Source organism: Pimephales promelas, chromosome 18 (assembly GCF_988280905.1).
Source record: "Pimephales promelas chromosome 18, fPimPro1.hap1.1, whole genome shotgun sequence".
NCBI lineage: Eukaryota > Metazoa > Chordata > Actinopteri > Cypriniformes > Leuciscidae > Pimephales > Pimephales promelas.
This window is the reverse complement of record NC_142786.1, coordinates 20,995,791-21,017,222: the sequence shown is the minus strand read 5'-3', so window position 1 is coordinate 21,017,222 and position 21,432 is coordinate 20,995,791. Positions and strand designations below refer to the sequence as shown.

Below are 21,432 nucleotides of genomic sequence, written 5' to 3'. Positions count from 1 at the left end.
ATAATATTTATTGTTCAGAGATCACAAACAGATTTTATAAAAATACATAGTGCATTAAAAAAAATGATACTTTAAGTTACAAGTTTACAAGCAATTTGATTTACAGTTCATTAGGACTTTGCAATCATCAGTGAGATTGTCATGCGTGAACAAATGTTAATTAAAAATAAACTCCTGATGCTCAACCAGACGTCCCCTGATTTAGCTGTCAGCAAGTAGCCCACATGTAATTGTTCATTAAGAAACATTAATTGTTTATTAAGGAACTAGCAAAAGCAGTAAGGGAAAGTTTTTTAATAGGAAAGAGAAAATAGCCTACTCCTGACTAACAAGTCAATTTTAATGATTTGTTTGTGTTGTCTGGTGTATATACACCATTTCTTCCACAAATTAGACCTTTTGTTTGCAAAGTGGACGTCGCAAAGCACCAGTAGGCCAACTCTCCAGAAATAACAGACTTGATCTGCTTTTGCCTTCCATTCCAGATAGTGTTCGCTTAATTGTTGGATTGAAAGGTAGTGTTTATAACATTTAGCCTACATTTGTTCATTTAGCTGACGCCTTATCCAAAGCGACTTAACATTGTCAGAGGTCGTATGTATGCCTCTGGAGCAACTAGGGGTTAAGTGTCATGCTCAGGCACACATTGGATTTGAATCCGTCTCTCACACCAAAGGCATGTGTCTTGTCCACTGCGCCATCACCACCCCTCTGAATTCTAATTTCTACCACTCTATAGCCTAATAGTGGGAAGTATGACACTGACTTGCTCATTACAGATTCCCAGCAGATGCCTACGTCATGGTGGTAGCCTACTCACCTGCATCATGAATTGTGGCTATTTGAACATCCTCATTTGACGCGCTGTTTTACTACAAAGTAGTGAAATGTGTTCGCGCGCGGGGGTGGTGTGTGTGTGCGACTGTCTGTTTGAATGGTTGCGCACGCGTTCCACTGGCTTCTGTGATTTGTCCTGTTCCAATTTCACTCCCTCAACCTCACACAAACAGACCTGATTTTTTTTCCATTAAGATAATATAATATGTAGTAGGCCTATGTCTATTAACGTGTTTTTTTTTTCTTTGGAAACGTTGGCTTTAGAAAATTCTTTGACTCGGACACACTAGACAGTCTCCAGCAGTGATTTCTATCCCAGTGAGTGCCCTCGAGCCAGAGAGTCACGGTGGCGCCGACTCTTCATTTCTGGCGTCTGCGCTCCCATGGGTCACTCCAAACTCAAATAGGGAAGGCATGGCCGTTTGTAACTTTAGCGGATTAAGAGGTATTTCCCACCGTGTGTTTATTATGGGTCTGTCGGTGCTTCTGCTCGTACAACTACTGGTTAATTTAAAAGTGTCGCGCGCATTTAGCAGCACGAGCGGTGACGAACCGGCTTTTCTCGTCATAAGCATAGCAAAGAGTGACGGGTCACTGTCGTCTGAGGTTAGAAAAAACGACAGGGATTTGGAAAGCGGTGTATTGGGTCTATGGACTGACGAGCATTTAGGACTCACAGCAGCATATGAAGACGAAAACGAGCTTGAAAAACCTCAGGTAATTTCATATTCACCATGCAGGTTACCTATTTTCTTCCAGTTTTAGGGGGATGGTCTTGCAACTCAAAAGAAAAAAAATGCCTTAGTAAATGGGCTGAATTTAAAAATGAATAAATTATGCAGTTCTTTTTTTTTTTTTTTATCTGGAGGGATTGAAAAACATATGTGTGACTTGGCAAAATATACGGGGATCCCTCCTAGACTCTTTAACATGGAAAAATGTTCTGCAAAAGTCTCTCACTCACTTTCTCCTTTTCTGTTTGTCTCGCTGTCCGCCCCCACAACAGTGAGTTCCTCAGTGAGTCATATCTCCTCTTCCTAGTCTAGTGTCTCCATGGTTACGAAACAGGGTTGTTCTATGTTTTGGGAGAGGCTCATTTTCCAACATCCCATCAGATTTAAAAAGTTCTCTCTTGTTTCTTTTGTTCAAACTCTGGTTTCAAAAGGCCACATTCTGTGACCCCAAACAAGCTGCAACTTCTCCTGCCTGAAGCACTGCACATGCTCACACAGTGTGGCTATCGAATGCCTGACCCTCCTCCACCGCATCCCTGTTTTTTTTTTCTATGTGTATTGTAAATTTGGCCAAGAAAAGAGAGATCTTTGTGTTTGTGTGTTTACAGGCTACAGCTAGAGAGCTGAAACTGCAGCCATGGGCATCAGAACAACCTTCGTTTTTCACAGAGCTGCTGCGTTTTACCCAGTTCATCACCACAACAGAGGTACGCAAACTTACTATAATGCTTTCTGGCTTGATCATTCATGTCTTGCATAACAATTTGCAGATATATTTTATATAAATGGACTTCAAAAAGCAAAATATCTAGACTTTTCACATTCTGATCTTGTCACATTCTGCAGGTGAACTGCTCTGTGGTCCAGGATTCAGATGGGAATCAATCTAAACGCTTTCCTGGTCACTCTGATGTTTTGTGCATCAACCACTGGAAGGGCAAACGGGGTTGTGTGGCTTACTCATTCAGGTAAAAGTATATATTAAAGGTGCGATCTGGCACATAAAATCAAATCATATTCCACATTCCATACCAGATGGGGGCAGTATACCTCCAGAAAGTGAGTTGTGCCACGGCCGCGCGCACTCTCATGTCTTCAAACAACACAAGCGAGCGCTGTTTTGCTCTCTCTTTCTCGCGCATATTATTCAAATCACTTGACACGATAGTAAAAGGTTGGAAGACCGCAGTTTCACGTGGAGCATTTGGAGATTTTTAGAGATCAGAGACTCAATGAACAACATCTCACAACACTAAATGATGAAGACCGTCTCATAGACGCCTGTCTCAAAAACAAGCTGGCGCATTTCAACGATATGGAAAAATAAAAGCCTGGGCCAGATTCTGTCAATTTTATTATGCAATTCAAACAATAAATACCGTTTTGGCGCTTGTAAATGTTACACCACAGATCCCTAGCACACTTGAACCGATCATCTCTACTAGCTAATGGTAAAAGAACACAAACACTGTTGAAAGATACAGTATGCTACAACTTACCAAAATGTATTCCTCATGCATAATATCGACCAATCATTTTTTGAACTCTTCCCTGAACTGAAATGTGGTAGTGGGCAGAGCCCATCTAACGGAGAGCCTTGGCACTTCCTATTAGCCCTATTGTGTATCATCCTGGTTGCAGTTCCATTAGAATTCCACTGGAGGTGATCGCGGGCGAGAGCAGAATGAATGGGAGTCTATGGGGCTAAACAGCTAAATGTGTCTCTTTCACCTGCTTGCCGTTAAATTAACAACGATTTTATTGTTGATTTCGCAAGTTCAATATAGATTATAGGCCAAAAGTCGAATGAACAAGTACTTATGTCCTTTTGATTTCGTACAGGTTAGGCCGTTGTTGGCCGGAACACGCTAGCATTCTGCTATTGTGTGACGTCATCACATTTTTGAACGGATTTTTAGAACAGAAATTAAAAATGCAATTTTCAGCTGAGTGTATTATCTTATCCCTCCCTTTTGAATGCAACTTTCAAATTACTTGACAAAAAATTACATCCTGAGAAAAGTGGATTTATGGGGGTGAAACCCTATTGACTCCCATTCATTCTGCACTCGACCGCGAGCGCCCCCGCATGGACAGAGACGTGTTACTGCAGCCAGTCCAGAACCCGGAAGTAACCAGCCAGTGCCAATTCTCTTCAATTAGACATTCTCTGTAGTGGGCTATATTTCCACACGACTGACATCAGGTTCAAGTACACACACAAGTCGCGCGACTTACTCGTGTATTGCAGTTTGGCTGGTGGTTATGTTGCCCGCCCGCATACCACCTCCCATGGCCGAAACTGGTATTACGTCACTTGCCGGGCCGGGGCTAGTAATAGAGTGCCGAAGTTACGACGTCACTCTGTAGGCCTAACATAAAAGTTAGCATTTTAGCACTACCGGTTCCCTCGCTCTAAAGTCTATGGGATATTTGATTGGGTTTTTGCCAAATTGCCTGAAATAAGGTCTGTGGTGAACAAAGCCTCTAAATATTTTCACGTTTTGATCTATGGCGTAAAACACACAGTTAAAACCTGCTTGTGTTTTTTTTTTACTTTATTATGTCTGATTGTGTTTTTTTTAAATCTTTATATAGGTTTCAAAATGTATACATTTTGGATTAACTTGTAAAGATTATCTTGATAGACAAAACGTGTAAGTGTCACAACTCTTTGTTAAACACGGATCTTATTTTTTGCGATTTTCCAAAAGTCTATGGGGAAAATGCATTGCTTTTCGACCGAGGGAATCCATGCGCCGCTAGCTTCCGAGTTGTCTTACAAAGTGACGTCATCACTTCAGCACTCTATTTAGCATGCTAATTCAGGTTTATATCTCGGCAGCACTATAACTTTTCAGTTTTTTAATGACATCATTGCACTTATTTCTTCTCATTCTTTTGATGCGTGTAGCTCATTTTTTGGTTATTTTTACCTCAATTATTACATATGGCACCTTTAAGTAACAGCAGAGTTACTCTTTCCCTGCCATTGACAGAATTTTCATCTTTCCATGTTTTCACGGTTATATGGCGTTATTACACATCTTCTGAAAGAGGACAGAATCTCCTGATCAAAAGAGGTGTGAAGAAGAAGCAGAAACAAGGGATAGTATATGTAAGCAGATACAAGTCAAAGTCGAAAAATTAGAATATCATGCAAAAGTTATAATTATGGCTTACTGCTTATGAAACCCCCAAATTCAAAATCTCATAAAATTATAATATTATTATTCATATTCTGACTTCTGACTTCTTTTGATTATTTTAATTTCTTCCATGTAAAGCACTTTGAATTGCCACTGTGTATGAAATGTGCTATATAAATAAACTTGCCTTGCCTTGCCTTGCCTATTACATGAAATCAATAAAAAAAAAGGGATTTTAAATAAAGAAATGTCGGCCCTCTGAAAAATATAATCATGCCTAGTTATATATACTAAATATATAATTTTTTACCTTTTAATTTGAATTACTGAAATACATTAAATGTTGCATGATATTCAAATTTTTCGAGTTTCAGGTTTAAAATATCTTTTAAATCTTCAAACAACAGCATATAAATCAAATCTGTCTAATGTTACTGAATGAAATGTTACCAAGACTGAAGCTTTGAGGTCCTGATGGACTCGATTTACTCCATCTGTGTTTTGATCATCTTTCTGAATCCCATAATCTTTGATAAAAACGTGTTTTTCTCAGCTTTTTTTTCCAAATTAAACTTGCATATTCAAGTGTTGATTAAAAAAAAGCATTGAGGTAGAATAAAACCGTTTTTATTTTGTTTAAAAGCAGAAGCTCTGTTCTTTCTTTTAATATATTACATGTATTCAGATATTTATACAACAAAATATTCTGAGGGCCATAAAACTTTTGTGTAAATGATCAAAAAGGCTGGCGGTGGCTGACAACTTAAAAAAAAACGTTGGCAGGGAAAGAGTTAAAGACATCCCAAATCCTTATTTAATTGAAGCTTCTTTAAATAGGGCAAGTTAAAGTCATCTCTTTTTAAAATAAAAGTATGACAGATCTTTTCTTTCATATTGTGACGTACATTCGAGTGAAATGGTCAATCTAATAAAAAGAAATAAATGAAAAATTCAGTTTAAATAAACAAAAACTTGCCTTAAAAATTAAGTAAATTTTACTTGTTGTTTTTTACAGTAAAAAATATTTTCAAGATTTGTTATCACAACATATTTTCTTTTGTCAAATCAACTTAAATAATTTATTTAGTTCAGATAACATATAATTTTGAGTTTCTGATGATTAAATCATTCTCCTTCATTGTATTAACTCACTTTTTCCAGTTCAATGAACTTAAAATTTTAAGGCAACCAGGTTACTTTTTTAAGTTAAACCATCAATATTTTTTTACAGTGTACACTGTAAAAACAATGAGTAAAATTTACTTAATTTTTTTACGTAAGGCAAGTTTTTGCACTGATATTTTTGAGTAAACTATACTTAAGTTAAGTGAAAGTAACATAAGAAATTAAGTCATTTTTATTTAGCTAATTAAAGGTTAAGTCATATCTATTTTATTGAATTTTTCTTTGTTCAACATTTCACTCAAACAATATAACATTGAATTATACCATATTTTTCAAGTATATGATTTACTTTTGAAATTATATGTGTGAACGCAGACCTCAATACTTGATAGACAATGCACAATGATGGTAATTTGATGGATCGTTTTTGTGTTTGACTTTGAATGTGTCATTTTAAGTAGAAAATGAACTCCAAATATCAAAAAATGGCAAGTTACTAATTCTAACAACAAAAGCAAAGGTAAAGTAGTGTAAATACATAATGGAAAACAGTGAAAAATAAACCTCATTAATTATTCATGGCCCAGTGCATGATGGGAACACCAGTATCAGAAAAGTTGAGTAATTTTACTTTATTTTATAATGTTGATATTTGCGCTTTCATTTCTATATGATTGAATTGAATACTACTTATTTTTTAAATTCTTGCCTGAACTAACTTTTTTCATGTAAATTACATTGTTTTTTCTGGAGTATTTACCTCACCATAAAATCATTTTTATCAGTGTATAAGACATAATGGATTAAATAATGGATTATTTCCCTCAGCTGAGACACTTCAGATGCGCACAGTTCACCATGATGCTTGAAATATGATTGAAATCCCTTAAAAAAGTTGTAACAATTATAATGAGAACATAACTGTGTGTGTTGACATGGCTTTTAATGGTGAGACTTTTGTTTTTGTAATCAGGCTCTGAAAAATTATATAAAATTCGGGATTTAGATTCATTGGCCAATATATCAGTCATCGGCTTTCTAATATAAAGATTTATCGGTATCGACCATCATTTTCATATCGGTGCATCTCTGCACCAGACATGTTCATTTCAAATAATGTAGGGGTCCGTGTTTCTTTGTTAGGTCTGAAGGGTGGGATTTGTTGTATGTGATTTATGAAAAAACAAAACACACAAAGCTGAAGGTTGTCCCAGATTCTGTAGCTCTTTTCCTCGACGTGTCATGACGGATGCAGGGAAACAGTAATTGGTTGGACTTGTTCCAAATAATCTTTTGTCTGTATCTTTATAGCCTGGATGGGAAGGATGCTACATTCTTAGATGCAATGTTGTACGCGGGGTGTGAGGTTCATCGCTTCAACCCCAGCGGTCGAGTGTGTCGGCCCGCATATATTAAGAATCATCAGGTTTGGTTAGACTGGAGGAACCCACGCAGTCACTCGCATGCAAACCTCGTGGGTAACGTACAGCGCAGACTGCCTGACATCATGGACTCACTGGGACACACCACGGTATTACACCCAAATACAATCACGTTTTTCCGACGAAAACTAACATAATTTCCACTCAAGGACCTTGACAGTATAAGTGTCTAAAAATTATACTCAAGTATTTAGGCTACTTCGTTACTGTCCACCTCTGCACTTATAGGGCATATGTGTTCATCTTTGGTCATTTTACAGTAAAAGAACAGATTTCATACAAATACAATATTTTTGAAGTGTCATCTGCTTGGTCTCAAAAGGTCACATTCATTTAGTGTCTGTTTGCGTAGGTGGATGTCCTGCGTATGGATTTGGAGAGCGCTGAATGGCGTATATTAGAAAGCTGGATTAAGGATGGGACTCTCAGACGGATCACCCAGCTCGTTCTGACCCTTCATCTGCAGTGGGCCGGGTTTGAGGTGGGGGGAGCTGAGGAAGACGTGGTGCGTTTCTGGTACAGTGTGCTGAGAGCCGTCCGCATCTCAGGACTCCGACTCGTGCGTTTCACACGCGGACCAGGACACACAGTGCTGAGACACAAACTCGACAACTCACACAGCTCGTACACACTCAGCTGGATAAGGACAAGCGAGCAACCCAGATGACCAACTGCAAAATCTATTGAAACAGAAGCAAAAACTCTGGATGGATACACTCTTAGAAGAAATGGTTCTATTTAGAACCAGAAATGGTCTAAATTTTTTGAAAGAAGTCTCATCTGCTCATCAAGCCTGCATTTATTTGATAACAAATACAACAACAAAAAAACAGTAATATTGTGAAATATTATTACAATTTAAAATAGTGGCTTTAAAATATCAATATAACTACTCCAGTCTTCAGTGTCACATGAACCCATCAGAAATAATATGTTGATTTGATCAGTGTTGAAAACATGATGAAGACTGATGAAGAAAAACTTTTTAAAATAGCATTTATTTAAAATCTTTTCTAACAATATAAATCTTGGCTATAACTTTTTATCAATATAACACATCCTTGCTGAATAAAAGTATTAATATCTTTAAAGAACAGAAAGAAAATGACTGACCCCATTTTTTTTTTCAGTGGTAGACAATTGAAATAATGGCTTATATTGTTACAATTTTTTTTAGAAATGCTGTTTTTTTTTTTACGTTTAATTCATCAAAGAATCCTCAAAAAATATCACAGGTTGAAAATATATTTAGCAGCACAACTGTTTCCAAAACTGATAATAAATCATCATATAAGAATGATTTCTGAAGGATCATGTGACTAAAGACTGGAGTAATGATGCCAAAAATTCAGCTTTGATCACAGGAATAAATTACATTTTAAAGTATATTCAAATAGAAAAACATTATTTTAAATTGTATTAATTTATCACATTATTACTGTTTTTTTCTGAATTTTTGATCACATAAATATGCAGGCTTGATGATCACTTTATGATCACACGACACATAAACATTAAAATAGTCATATTCCAAATTTTGACCTGCACTGTAATGTGTCTAAACCAAAGCAGGGATGTTTAATGAAGTTAAGATGTACAAACATAACATTTTAAAGAGGTAAAGCTGACATTAGTGCTATTTGTTTCTGTCTGCACGCCGTCTAGTGGTTGTGAACGGCACTGCAATGATTCAACTCAGCATTAAATCTATCACACAAATTACATTCACTTTAAGTCCTTTTCATACAAAAGGGTAACGTGCAATATTTTTCAAGTCCATTGTTTATTATGAAATAAACTATACGCAATAAATAAGGTCGTCAGAGTCGTATTTTTTTCTTGAGCATGAAATCCTGTGATAAACAAAAAATAATGTATTACATGAAGTGGGTTTCTCTGAATTTCGCCATATTTCGGATTTGTTCCGACTGGCCCGACGTTACGGAATTAACCCTCCCTCAAAGCAGATGTTTTCAAGCCGCTAGGGTGGAGTAAGTTGTGCTTTCAAGATTCCAGTTTATATATACGCCCCTTTTTCTTTGAGTGACAGGCTCATCAGCCAATCGAATGTTTGGATGCACACCCACGCTCCAATGAAAAGTTACCAAATGTGGGACTGAACTGTCGCTGCCATACAGATCTTGTTACAGTACTTGTAGACATTTTGTCGGCTCAGAAAATTATGGACGGCATGAAACTCAGGGAATGGAACTGCTGAGGTAGTTGAAAAGCCAGAAGACGTCGGCATCTAAGGCCAAATCTATACATATATCCAGGTAAGACTGTGAAGTACTTTATATGCTCTTATATATAAGAGTTGGCGAGTTGACAGTAGAGAGCTAACGCTAATCACTTCCTGTTAAACACAGACGCTTCAGAGAGTTTAGGCCTCAGCTACTAGCTTTAGAAAGCTTTTTAAACATTCGTGACAAATAACACTGTGTCTTTTTGATATCGCCATAGCTTTTACTTCTGTGCTAGAAATCAGTTTCCAGGGAACAGCCTTGATTTGATTTGATTTTATCTTTTTTTTTTTTTCACAAACAAAGTTATGCTGGTATGTTGTGAGCCTCCACTCCCTCCCAATATAGGAAGTCTGGGTGAACATTTAACTTATTCCCTTACGCTCAGGCAAACAATTCTGGTAGGAGTCAGGAATTAATGTGTAAAAATGAAACTTATTTTTAAAGTATATTTAACACTCTCAAAACAAGTGATGTCTGGTCTGACATCTTCACCCCTTAATTAAACAGCAACAAATTATTTCGGTCATTACAGGCATTTTTCATAATAAAAATAATAAGCATTTGTTATTATGCCTAATCTTTACCTTTACCTTTACCTTAATCTATCTTGAAAATTAATTTGATTAATTCGAGATACAAAAGTTACATACATACTTTATGGTCTATTATAAAACCCAGAAATCTATTTTTATGCACTCATTGCCGATTACTAAATATTATGAACTTTGTTTTAGTTAAATTAATCTATTATCATCAAACCACTTTTTAAGACTATTAATTTTATTTTCATTGTATTCAGAAGCTGTTTCAGCTATTTTTAATATTTTAGACACTTTACTAATATAATTTATACAGTTTGGGGCCTAGCACTGAACCTTGTGGAACACCACAAGTGACATTCTTTAGATCCGATTTAACATTATTTATTTGTACAAATTGATATATATCATCAAGGTAACTTCTAAATCAAGAGAAGACGTTTCCTCTTACCATATCTCTCATTAATAAGCAGTGATCAGTATTCATTATCATCCTTCGCAGTGGAAATCTATTTTACCAGTTCCTTCACTGCCATTGAGGTTTCTGAAGGATCATGTGACACTGAGGACTGAAGTAATAGCTGAAAATTCAGCTTTGCATCAGAGAAATAAAATATATTTTAAAGTATATTCAAATAGAAAACCATTGTTTTAAATTGTTATAATATTTCACCATATTACTGTTTTTTCTGTATTTTTGATCAAATAAATGCAGGCTTAATGAGCATAAGAGACTTATTTCTGAAACATTAAAAATAGTAATGTTATCAAACTTTTGACTGGTACTGTAAATGTGCCCTGTAAGAGGAAACACTTTTTTTTTAATATACTTTTTATAAAGAACAACTTTATTACAAATAACTGAACTTTATATAAAAAATGGTGTAGTATTTACTAATAGCATGTCTTAGTATTGTATATAACTCATAATTTAGTGTAGCATGTACTATTGCTACTTGAAAAAAGACTCAAAGACAAGAAGTGTTAAAGGATAGTTTCTTGCTGGTGTTGAACTGCAGAAATTAGGCTATAAGTTGCATCTTTGCAGAAGAAACACCGCAGCAGTTTTGGTTCTGCTTTAAGCACATAAAAGGCTGTGAATGTGTGTGTGTTGGGTATGTAGAATCTGAATAGAAAAACAGCAGCAGTTATTAGGGAGTGTGTTATAGATGCAGCTAATGACAGAATTTGTAATGCACTGTGTGAATTGTATTTCTGTCTAAAAGAGGAAGGTGACTGATAAGCTCCCATCATGCCTTTGGTGACGCGAAACATCGAGCCACGGCACCTCTGTCGCCAGTCACTGCCAAATACAATCAAGAGTGAACTGGAGTGTGTGACCAACATCACTCTTGCAAACATCATTCGCCAGCTTGGATCACTTAGTAAGTGTTGGAGTAATGGGGTGTTTACTGAAGAAAATCAGTTTTGTGTTTCTGCTTTTAACGTGTTATTTAATAGGTAAGTATGCAGAGGATGTGTTCGGCGAACTGTTTATTCAAGCCAGCTCGTTTGCTGATCGGGTCAATACGCTGGGAGAGAGAGTGGACAAGCTGCAGGTCAAAGTCACCCAGCTCGACCCTAAAGAAGAGGAAGGTGAGAAACAGACTGGCTTACATTCAAAGCATTTCATTGAGTTATGGCGCTAATGAGTCATATGTAGATTTTGGACCATGTTGGTTTGTTGCCGAAAACAGAATTGATTTGTTCTTTTATATTATTATTTTGTTCTTTTATTTCATTTTCCTTTTTGTACTCTTTTGAATCTTTTGTTTAGTTCTTTTAACTTTTATTTTGTTGATATTATTGATTATTTTTAACTTTTTGTGCACATCCATCTATTTTTAGTTGTTTTACACTTACAAAAAAAGTGTGAAATTTGATTTTTACAAATCAGTTTACTGTATGTATAACCTTACAGTGTATCACTGTAATGTTATACATAAAGGGCAGTAGTATCTATAGCTGCACATACACATACATTCATTGCATTGATATTCTGTATAAATAGAAAATTAATGCCTCTGATGCACATGATGTCTGATGCACTTAAGCATCATGCCAAGAGCTGTGGCAAAACTCGCTGCTCGGTTGCTAGGGTGTGGTACATGGTTGTATACGAGCCAACATCCATGTCTGTACGATATTGTGGAGCTGAGATATGGATTATTCATGTGTTTGTGTGGTTAATAGCGTACCCTATATCGTTGCTATGGTGTGATTATACAGTTTATGAGATAATATTTAAAGACTAGTTGACAGTCTAAGTAAAAAAAACCAAACTCCATGTCTCTACTATTTTCTGGAGTTGAGATATTTCTTAAATGTTGTTTAATGGTTACTAGGGTAGCCCTAAATGGTTGCTAGGGCACGACTATGAAGTTATTATATCACTACTTATTGGCTGCTTGATAGGAGTTAATAGAGCCCGACCTCAAGTCTCTATGAGCTTCTGGTCAAAAGATATGATATAACAAATTTTGTGCCAAAGTTAAGGCTATGGGACGTTTTCGGCCAATTTATCGCCCGCCAGACGAACATCGTACAACCGATCTCTTAGAAAAGTCATAGCACACCTCTACTCAATGAGCCGGTCGATTTGACACCTCACTCAAGGGGTCTGTGGAGGAGGAGTAGCGTGCCAAACTTTGACCAAAATAATAAGAATAATATAAGTATACAAGAGAACACTGGTGTTGCTTTGCCTTTTGGCAAGCACCACTAATTAGTGTTTTTTCACCCAATCTTTCCAACTACTCCCCTTCATCACTAGGCATCACAGTCATTACTATGGCAACACAAATCTGGTATCTCTTGCAAAATGACTTGTCATAAAACAGGATCGATGTGCAGTGTGAACTGTCCACACCAAGGACCGTATATAACTAACGATAACAAGAAAGGTCTAAAAAACAATGTGGTTGAAGTTACTTTCAGAATTATTTTTTTTCTGCTGATGCACAATAAAAACAATAACAGCCAATCAGAATCCACCAGACTTTAAAGAGTTTGAGGATTTAAAGTGACAGATGATGAAATTGCAGTGTGTGCTTAGAATAAAGCGATATCATCTGTTGCTGTGGTTGGGCGCTAATACAGTTATCGTTATAGTTACCTTTATAGTGGTCTTTCTTGGTGTGAACGGGCCTTTAGTTTGTGGTTTTCAAACAGTGATTAATTTATTCTAAATGTCATTATCTTTCTTTCTTTGCCTGCTTCCCTTTCTCCAATTGTTTCTTTCTTGTTCCAGTTTCTCTTCAGGCAATCACCAGCCGCAAAGCCTTCCACTCCAATTCCATCATGGATCAGCAGCTCTTCATTAGGTTATCACTACCACAACCTATCCATGAGACCTATCTGACCTGCAACGAGCCGCCCCCCCTCAACAACCTCAGCTGTTACAGGTATACACATTAACACATTTACCGCATCTGACCACCGTTTACCATCCAAATAAAGAGAACCTATTATGTTTATTTACATCTTCAACTTTCTTTAGTGTGTAATGTTGTTGTTTGTGCATGAAAAAGCTCTGCAAAGTTGTAAGCACAAAGTCACTCCAGCGTGAGTTGTTCTCTATATCACTCAGTGTTTCTGACTCCATTGTAGTCTTGAGTTTTCTTCTGGAAACGAACACGTCACAATATTCTTCATTTAAATAATTCTCGTCCAAGGCATATGCAAAATAAAGAGGTTAAGGAGTTAGTAGTGTGTTGAAACTGGCTGTTATGGTAAGGCGCAGGACATTTCCCAAACAAACTCAAAGCACTTGACCAATCACATCACACTGATCCAACCGACCAATCAGAGCATAGTTTTCTTTTCAGAAGGAGGGGCTTTATAGGTGTTTTTTAAACATTCAAGCATGAAAACAACTAAATTAAAGGCATTGTACCAGTTCATGTTTTTTAAGTATTCGACATGATTAAAGTGTTTTCTGTTTTCCAGGGATGATGGTAAGGAGGCTCTGAAGTTCTACACTGATCCATCATATTTCTTTGACCTTTGGAAAGAGAAAATGCTTCAAGATACCAAGGACATTATGAAAGAGAAACGAAAGCACAAGGTGAGTGATGCAAGGACACCACCTTAAAATACCTTTAAGAATGCAGACGATTCTTCAACTTGTTTATGTTATTGTATTTCTGTGTTTACCGAGAGCAGAAGAAGAAAGACGACAACCCTAACCGAAGGAACTTTAACCCGCGAAAAATCAAAACCCGAAAAGATGAATGGGAACGCCGGAAAATGGGGGAGGAGTTCGTTGTCCCCAAACTCGATGCCATGGGGTAATAAAAACAAAATGCACAGGATACTCTTGATGTCTATGTGAATTTAATATTATTTTTATGTACGTGTCTTTAACAGTAACTCCATAGAAGGGTTGAACGGCAGTATTGGCTCTGGTGATGATGCTTTTAATCACTCTGATGGTTATTTGGACCAAAGCACAAACTCCTACAGCTATGATCCCGGCTCTCCTCTCCCACCTCCGATGCAGGAGGACTTCCCACCACCACCTCCAGACGCGCCGTAAGTGTCTTAAAATAGCCTGTGATTTCCCTGTTGTTGAGTATCCAATCCAGGTTCATTTCTGAGCTTGTTCTAACTAATCAATCAAAACTAACTTCAGCTGGACAATAACTTTATTCTAGAGCTGCTGTAAAAGCAAAACAATATCTGTTAGTTTAATTTCCTATTAGCACTTTAAAGCTGTTTTCAAACAATTCTCTGTATATACTCTGTGTATTTCTACGACATCGCTGTCGAAGATTAATTAGCTAGTGAAGTGGATTTACTTATTGTAGAGTTAACGAAAGTTATCATGAGTATTGTCATTTTTAAAGCATATGTCTTAACAAATGTCACTAGACTGGGAAGATTTTAAAACAGGCAGTTCATTTATGAATATGTAAGATTGCTGTGGAAGATTAAAGACAACAAGCGCAGTGCTGCAAAGGGGCAGGGCTACATAAGGTCTACATAAATGAAGGTGACTTGACTGGACTTCTCTCCCAGGCAAATAGAGAGCCTAAGTCCCGCCGCTTCGCTTCCGGCTCATGGGACCTTATTTCGGAAAAAATATGAATGGTAGTCAATGGCGAGAGACAACTTATCTTTTTATTCCGTCTGAATTGTGCCCTGAATTACACATATGATGTTTGTCAATTTAAAAGGTAATTCTGAAAGTCAAAAACGTCTCAGTTTGTCATAAAACAGAAGAGTAACATTTAGTTTTATGTGAAAATCGCTCATTAAACTACATCTCCCGGGAAGCGAAACAACGAGTGAGATCCGCTGCTCGTATGTTTGCAGTCTGGTACAAAACACTCGGGTATGACGGCGCAACGTTACGATTATAACGTAAGACTATAGAAACAATGACAGAAATTAGCCTCAGTAAAGTTAGCTTCATTCATTGAGAGAAAATGTGCGCCTTTGGGGTTTGTAGTCTTTGTAATTACGTATTTTCACAGTCTTATACCTCAACGGTTTTACATCAAACTGCAACTTTCTTTACTTTAAAATGTATCTTTTAAATTGACAAACATCAGATGTGTACCATACAATATTTTTACGAAATAAGGTCCCATGGTGGTCGACCGAAAGGGGAGGGACTTAGGCTCTCTATTGGCAACGTACAGTATCGCAGAGACGCAGACCAAAACAATAACAAACATTCCAGCCTGGAAACGCACATTTCAAAGTGAAATAACTGGCTGTAGAAGTGTTTTTTTTTTTTTTTTTTTTTGTTTTTTAGAAATGAGTATGTGAACTTAGCACTGTGAGTGCACCTTTGATTTCTTTTTATCACTATAAAACTGCTTTGAAACAATCTATTTTGTGAAAAAGCTCTATATAAATGAAGGTGACTTGACTTCTCTTCTAGGTATAACGAATCTGGTGGTGCGCCTCCAAAGCGTGGCAGTCTTTTAAGTCCCAGTCATCCTCCTCCAGCTCCACCAACGATGCCTTCTTCTCCAGGCCGTCCAAATGTGGCTCCACCTCTGGCGCCGCCACCACCTCCCCCTCCCGGTGGCATGATCCCACCTCCACCACCGCTAGGTTTCGATTCGCCGCCGTCTCCTCCCCCATTCTCTAGCAATTCTGCTTCCATCCCACCTCCACCACCCATAGAAGTCTCTATTCCAGCTCCTCCTCCTCCACCCATTGGGGGTGGACCACCTCCTCCTCCCCCTCCCCCTCCTCCTCCAGGCCCTCCTCCACCCTCCGCTCCTGCTCCTCCTCCTCCTTCTTCAGCAACAGTTCATGCTCCCGCCGCTCCCAAAGCCCAGCCTCCTGCCCCCGAGGGTGGTGTTCGCAGTGATCTTCTTTCAGCCATCCGTCAAGGTAAAATAATTAGATACATTCACATACTTTTTAAAAGCTTAATTTAGTAAGATTAAACAAGAATTCAAATTATGCTTCAAATAACACGAGACTCGTCCCTCGAATTGTTTTGATTTGGGAAAAGTGCAATGTTCAATATGGAAAAAAAAACTTGTTTTCTGTCATAATTCGAGCATGTAGGAACAAAATTTATAGGGGCTTTCGCACCGAAAGGAACCTTTTCATTCTTCCTAGAACTATTGGCAGAAGTACCCGGATTTTGGCATGTTCGCACCACAGAAACTAGTAGGGGTGGGAATCTCTAGGCACCTCACGATTCGATTCAATTACGATTCAGAGGGCTGCGATTCGATGCTAAATCGATTCTTTTTGAATCTTTTTTTGTGTGTGTCTGTGTTTGTGTGACTATAAATACTTTGCTTTAAAAGTACAAAGTAATGACCCATAAAGAATTAACGTACAATATATTTTGTTAACATTGCAAAGAACCAACAGGAAATGTGTGCCTGAACTTGCAGCATACTTGTAGTAAATTAATAATATAACGACCGGTACAGCCGAGTGTTTTTCCACCTCTGGGTGAAAACGCGTCATATGGCTTCTCATATTTGTCGTGTTTCCAAAATATTTTAGTTTTATTCTACAAAGCTTACAACTAGTGTGGCTCTTGACTGTCCAGCTCCTTTCCCCCTTCAACTTCAGAAGCCAAAATATTTCCACACGTCAGCTTTTAACGAGGGTGTTTGGATCTCGCGCACCATCACGTCTCTGTTATGTACACGGTCCGGATACTGCACTTCTGCGCTTCAGAGTTCCGTCTTTTGCGTTCTGTCAATATTACGTTATTATAAATATATGTCTGAAATTTTTATTTATTTTTCTTTGAAAATCGTTTTTTGACATTTGTGAATCGATTCAGAATCGTCCGCATCGCGATGCATCTAAGAATCGATTTTTTTCCCTGAATTTAGCTCCTACTTCAGACTCCAGGTCTAAACCAGCACTATAGGAACTATCCGGGACGTTAGTGTACGCTGATTGGCTGAACACACGCAAAACACCAGCACCCGCCATTTAAAAAAAAAGTTGTGGATCAGTGATAGATGGGCTGTCACATGATATGATGATAGACGACTTATAGCCTTTCATTACTGTCTACTTTCTATGTGTGATCTAATAACGTATTAGACAGGACTGTTATTAGATTGTAAAATAACAAATATGGAGAATGCGGGCAAAAACGGTCCTATGGGAACCATCCTGGTGGCTAGATCCTAGAACTATCCGGTTGCGAAAGCCTCTTATGAGACCATTGTTGTGAGATTTCATTGATAATTTCAAATATGAAATTTTATCGAAAGCTTGGTGAACAGTTTTGGTTTCCATATGAATTCATTGAGCATTTGAAATTGTATCACTACTGTTTTTGCGAAGTCAGACTAGGCCTAGATGATGTAATCGTTGCACGTCGTCACCTGGCATGTATACACATTAATCAAACTAATTGTCCTTGGCATTGTGTGCACACTCAAAAAAACAGAGGGGAGGCATTTCATTTATCCTTTAGATAATTTAATGCGCTTTTGTGCCACGTTTACTTCGATAGACAGATGATGACTGTAATTCAACTATATAAAAAAGATTATAACTGCAATGTAAACATGCTGACTGCAAATTAGTTTGAACACTTCTATTTCAGGTGATCTGATCTCTAGTGGTAAAACTTTAACTTAAACAGGTTATCTTAAATTTAGTTCAGTTTAGCTAAATCTTTGTCACTGGAGGTCATTAAAGTCCACTTGAGAACTTTATTTGGGGTTGTTAAATCACTTAACACCAGGAGGAAGCAAGTCTTTTAAATCAATTCTACTCAAGGTCAACGGTTACAGACCAAAATTGATGTTTATGTACATGTCATAAACAATGTGCTTAATTGTCAGCATTTGACAGCCCTTACTTACAAAACATGGAGGAAAGTGTGTGTATATATAGCATTGCTGTGTTATGATCAAATCATATTGCATGTGATTGGCTCCTCATTGAATTATCATAATAGAGGAACACACATTTATTTGCTTATTCTAATGAGGCCGTCATCATCAGAGATGCTGTACTTACATGAAATATATCAATCCTTAAAGGGATACTCCACTTTTTTTGGAAATAGGCTCATTTTACCACTCCCCCAGAGTTAACCAGTTGAGTTTCACCGTTTTCGGATCCATTCAGCCGATTTTCTGATATTTAGAAGAATATCAGTAACCAGACAGATTCTGGTCTTATTGACTTCCATAGTATATTTTTTTCCTACTATGGAAGTCAATGAGACCAGAAACTGTCTGGTTACTGATATTCTTCTAAATATCAGAAAATCGGCTGAATGGATTCGAAAACAGTAAAACTCAACTGTTTAACTCTGGGGGAGTTGTATCCCTTTAAGTGGTTTAACATATTGTAGTGTTTCTTAAAATGTGACTTGAGTTTGATGAAATTGTGTGTGTGTAGGATTTAACCTGCGTAAAGTGGAGGAACAGCAAGAGCTGGAGAAGAGAGGTCGCACAGATAACGATGTTGCAGCGATCCTGTCCCGTCGCATTGCCGTGGAGTGCAGCGACTCCGAGGACGATTCATCCGAGTTTGATGATGATGACTGGTCTGACTAAAGCTGTCATCCTGCTCTTCATCACCTGTGCTATGACTTCTCATATTACCTGTTTACCTGCAGTGAGGCCAAAAGCAAATAAGGGGAAGTGGGCCAAAAAGCGTGTGTGTGTGTGTGTGTGTTTGTCAAGAGGGTTGAGTCTAATCTAAATGAGAGAGTGAATTATTTAGTTGATAAGCCTTCTCCTATTTCAGAGCGGCTGTGCCTCTGTATAATTTGGCCGAAGGTAAACCGAGTGTGTGTGTATGTGCTTCTATATTTTCTTCTTTATGCATCAGTATCGTTTCTGTTAAAATCCCACGATTTAACATTACTCTGTATAGACTAATCAACTAAAGCCTTCCTTACAACTAAGACGAGACACACTTTATAATGCAGATATTTAAAAATAATAAGATGCGTGTCTATGGTATTTCTTGCACCTTGTAGAATGAAATAACCTTTTACTCCATCGCAAACCGATGTTCATGACCAAAAGTCGTTGTCTGTTTGTTAAATGGCACCGGCGGTGTCTGTACGGTTTTACAGCCCTCAGGTCTGACTGATGTAGTTTTTTTTGTCCGTTCAGCCCAAGTGCCTGCTTCATAATGCCTGTTGTTTTAATGCCAAAGTTTTAGAAATTATACAAGATTTTGAAATCAAAGAAAAGTGAGTTTTTTTATTTGATGTATGTGGGTAATAATTACAAGAATTTTCTATCAACAATTGAAATAAAATCTAAAATATAATGTTGTGTCTTGCTGTTGTTACAGTCATTTCATCATAAGTGTTCTGTGTGCATGGCTGAACTGTTTCTACATGTCTGAACTTGTGTGTGCAGGGGCTTCAGAGAGTCAGACTACATGCCGATCGTGCTGCTTTATTTGGGGAAACATTGAATCTACACACAGGTGCTCAATACAGCTTTATGAATGTTTTGGTAATTCATAGAAAAATCAAGAATGCGACAGTCCAGTTGGTAACAAGACTTATTTTCTATGGGCCTTATTTATGAAATGTTGCATAGAAACCGTCCAGTGAGCCTACGTTCTGACGCACAACCCCGTTAAGCCAAGTCAACAGTTTAGGAGAATGACATGGAAGAGAAGTATTATACAAAAAGTATTCTTGTCGCTTGATAAACTAATGGTTGAGACACTTGGATTATTTTAAACATTGTGTTTACTAACTTTCTGGGCCGGTAAGTTTCGAGCCCATATGGAGGACTCGGAGTGATCCAGCTCTCGGATTTAATCATAAATATCTGAATTTGTGTTCCGAAGATGAACAAAAGTCTTACGGGGTTGAACAACATGAGGGCGACTAATTACTGACATAATTTTGGGGTGAAGTATCCCTTTAAGTGCATAAGCTTGTTTCAAAAAAATGTTTTGTAATGTAGCTGGAACAACCCCCCTCAGCCTGACTGAGTGGCAAAAGATCTGCTGCGTGACTGGATTTAACAGGGGAAACTGCGAAAATGCGACTAAAACAAACAATTTTATCAATTTAAACTAAATGTTGGACTTAGTGTTCCTTACAACTTACTAAAGATCCAGTGATCCATGGATATTGTACATGCAGCCAGGAATCGTGTTGCCTGACTGATATATGTTCGCCTGATTTCGACACCGGGGAAATAAAAGCAATAATGTTCTAGACCTAAACATAAAGCAAATTTTCCTGTGAACGCTTTATATAAATACAATATAGGTAGGTTTAAATCCAGGTGATCACTTATATCAATGTTATAAAACTTATAGCATATATATCAGCATATCGTCCAGCCCTAAAACATTTCTTTTTGGTCAGTGAAACATCCAATAATGCAGAAAATGCAATGATAAATATTTAATCGATGAGTTGTTAATATATATAACAATACAAAATATATGGGTATGGTTTTACAACTAAATTCAGCATATTGACACAAAATAGGGACGCACCGATTTGGCCGATACCGATAATTCTTTATATTTGAAAGCCGATAATCGATATATCGGCCGATAAATGTAAATCCAATTTTTATATAATTTTTGAAAGCCTGATTGCAAAAAACAAAAGTCTCACAATTTAAAATCCGTCCCCTAACATGATTGTAATCTTCTCATTATAATTTTATGTAGCTGATATGACAGCACATTTTGCCCTTAACTATATTTTCCTTTTTGATTCCAATCATATTTCAAGCAATTAAGATCAATCATGTTGAACAATGCGCATCTTAAGCGTCTCAGGTGTCAAGTGTTGAAGGAAATAATTCATTATTTATCAGCTTCAACATATCAGCCAAATTTTATAATCGGGCCGATAACGATAACATAAAAATTTGCAAATATCGTCCGATGACTGGAGTCCAGTTGTTTCT

The 21,432-nt window shown here is 37.3% G+C and overlaps 2 protein-coding genes across 2 annotated transcripts; both read left to right on the top strand.

Moving 5' to 3' along the window:
* The first annotated feature begins 1,076 nt into the window (after positions 1–1,076).
* Positions 1,077–9,093, top strand: LOC120485217 (putative methyltransferase-like protein 24). The gene is made up of 5 exons (XM_039680845.2): positions 1,077–1,554; positions 2,180–2,278; positions 2,418–2,539; positions 7,157–7,376; positions 7,640–9,093. Exons 1-5 carry the CDS (start codon positions 1,252–1,254, stop codon positions 7,952–7,954), a joined length of 1,059 nt encoding a protein of 352 aa, XP_039536779.2. The 5' UTR covers positions 1,077–1,251; the 3' UTR covers positions 7,955–9,093.
* Positions 9,094–9,402: 309 nt separating this feature from the next.
* wasf2 (WASP family member 2) lies at positions 9,403–19,813 on the top strand. Its single transcript, XM_039680844.2, has 9 exons — positions 9,403–9,563; positions 11,299–11,457; positions 11,534–11,668; positions 13,323–13,476; positions 14,021–14,138; positions 14,237–14,361; positions 14,441–14,605; positions 15,963–16,423; positions 18,929–19,813. The coding sequence occupies exons 2-9, from the start codon at positions 11,325–11,327 to the stop codon at positions 19,084–19,086; spliced, it is 1,449 nt and encodes a 482-aa protein (XP_039536778.2). The 5' UTR covers positions 9,403–9,563; positions 11,299–11,324; the 3' UTR covers positions 19,087–19,813.
* The last annotated feature ends 1,619 nt before the right edge of the window (positions 19,814–21,432 follow it).

Bases quoted from the DNA above. Each gene is read 5' to 3' on its own strand.
- LOC120485217 (XM_039680845.2), top strand. From the start codon at position 1,252: ATGGCCGTTTGTAACTTTAGCGGATTAAGAGGTATTTCCCACCGTGTG. The intron at 1,555-2,179 runs GTAATTTCATAT...GTGTGTTTACAG, and splicing joins ACGAGCTTGAAAAACCTCAG to GCTACAGCTAGAGAGCTGAA. The intron at 2,279-2,417 runs GTACGCAAACTT...CACATTCTGCAG, and splicing joins AGTTCATCACCACAACAGAG to GTGAACTGCTCTGTGGTCCA.
- wasf2 (XM_039680844.2), top strand. From the start codon at position 11,325: ATGCCTTTGGTGACGCGAAACATCGAGCCACGGCACCTCTGTCGCCAG. The intron at 11,458-11,533 runs GTAAGTGTTGGA...GTTATTTAATAG, and splicing joins TCGCCAGCTTGGATCACTTA to GTAAGTATGCAGAGGATGTG. The intron at 11,669-13,322 runs GTGAGAAACAGA...TTCTTGTTCCAG, and splicing joins CGACCCTAAAGAAGAGGAAG to TTTCTCTTCAGGCAATCACC.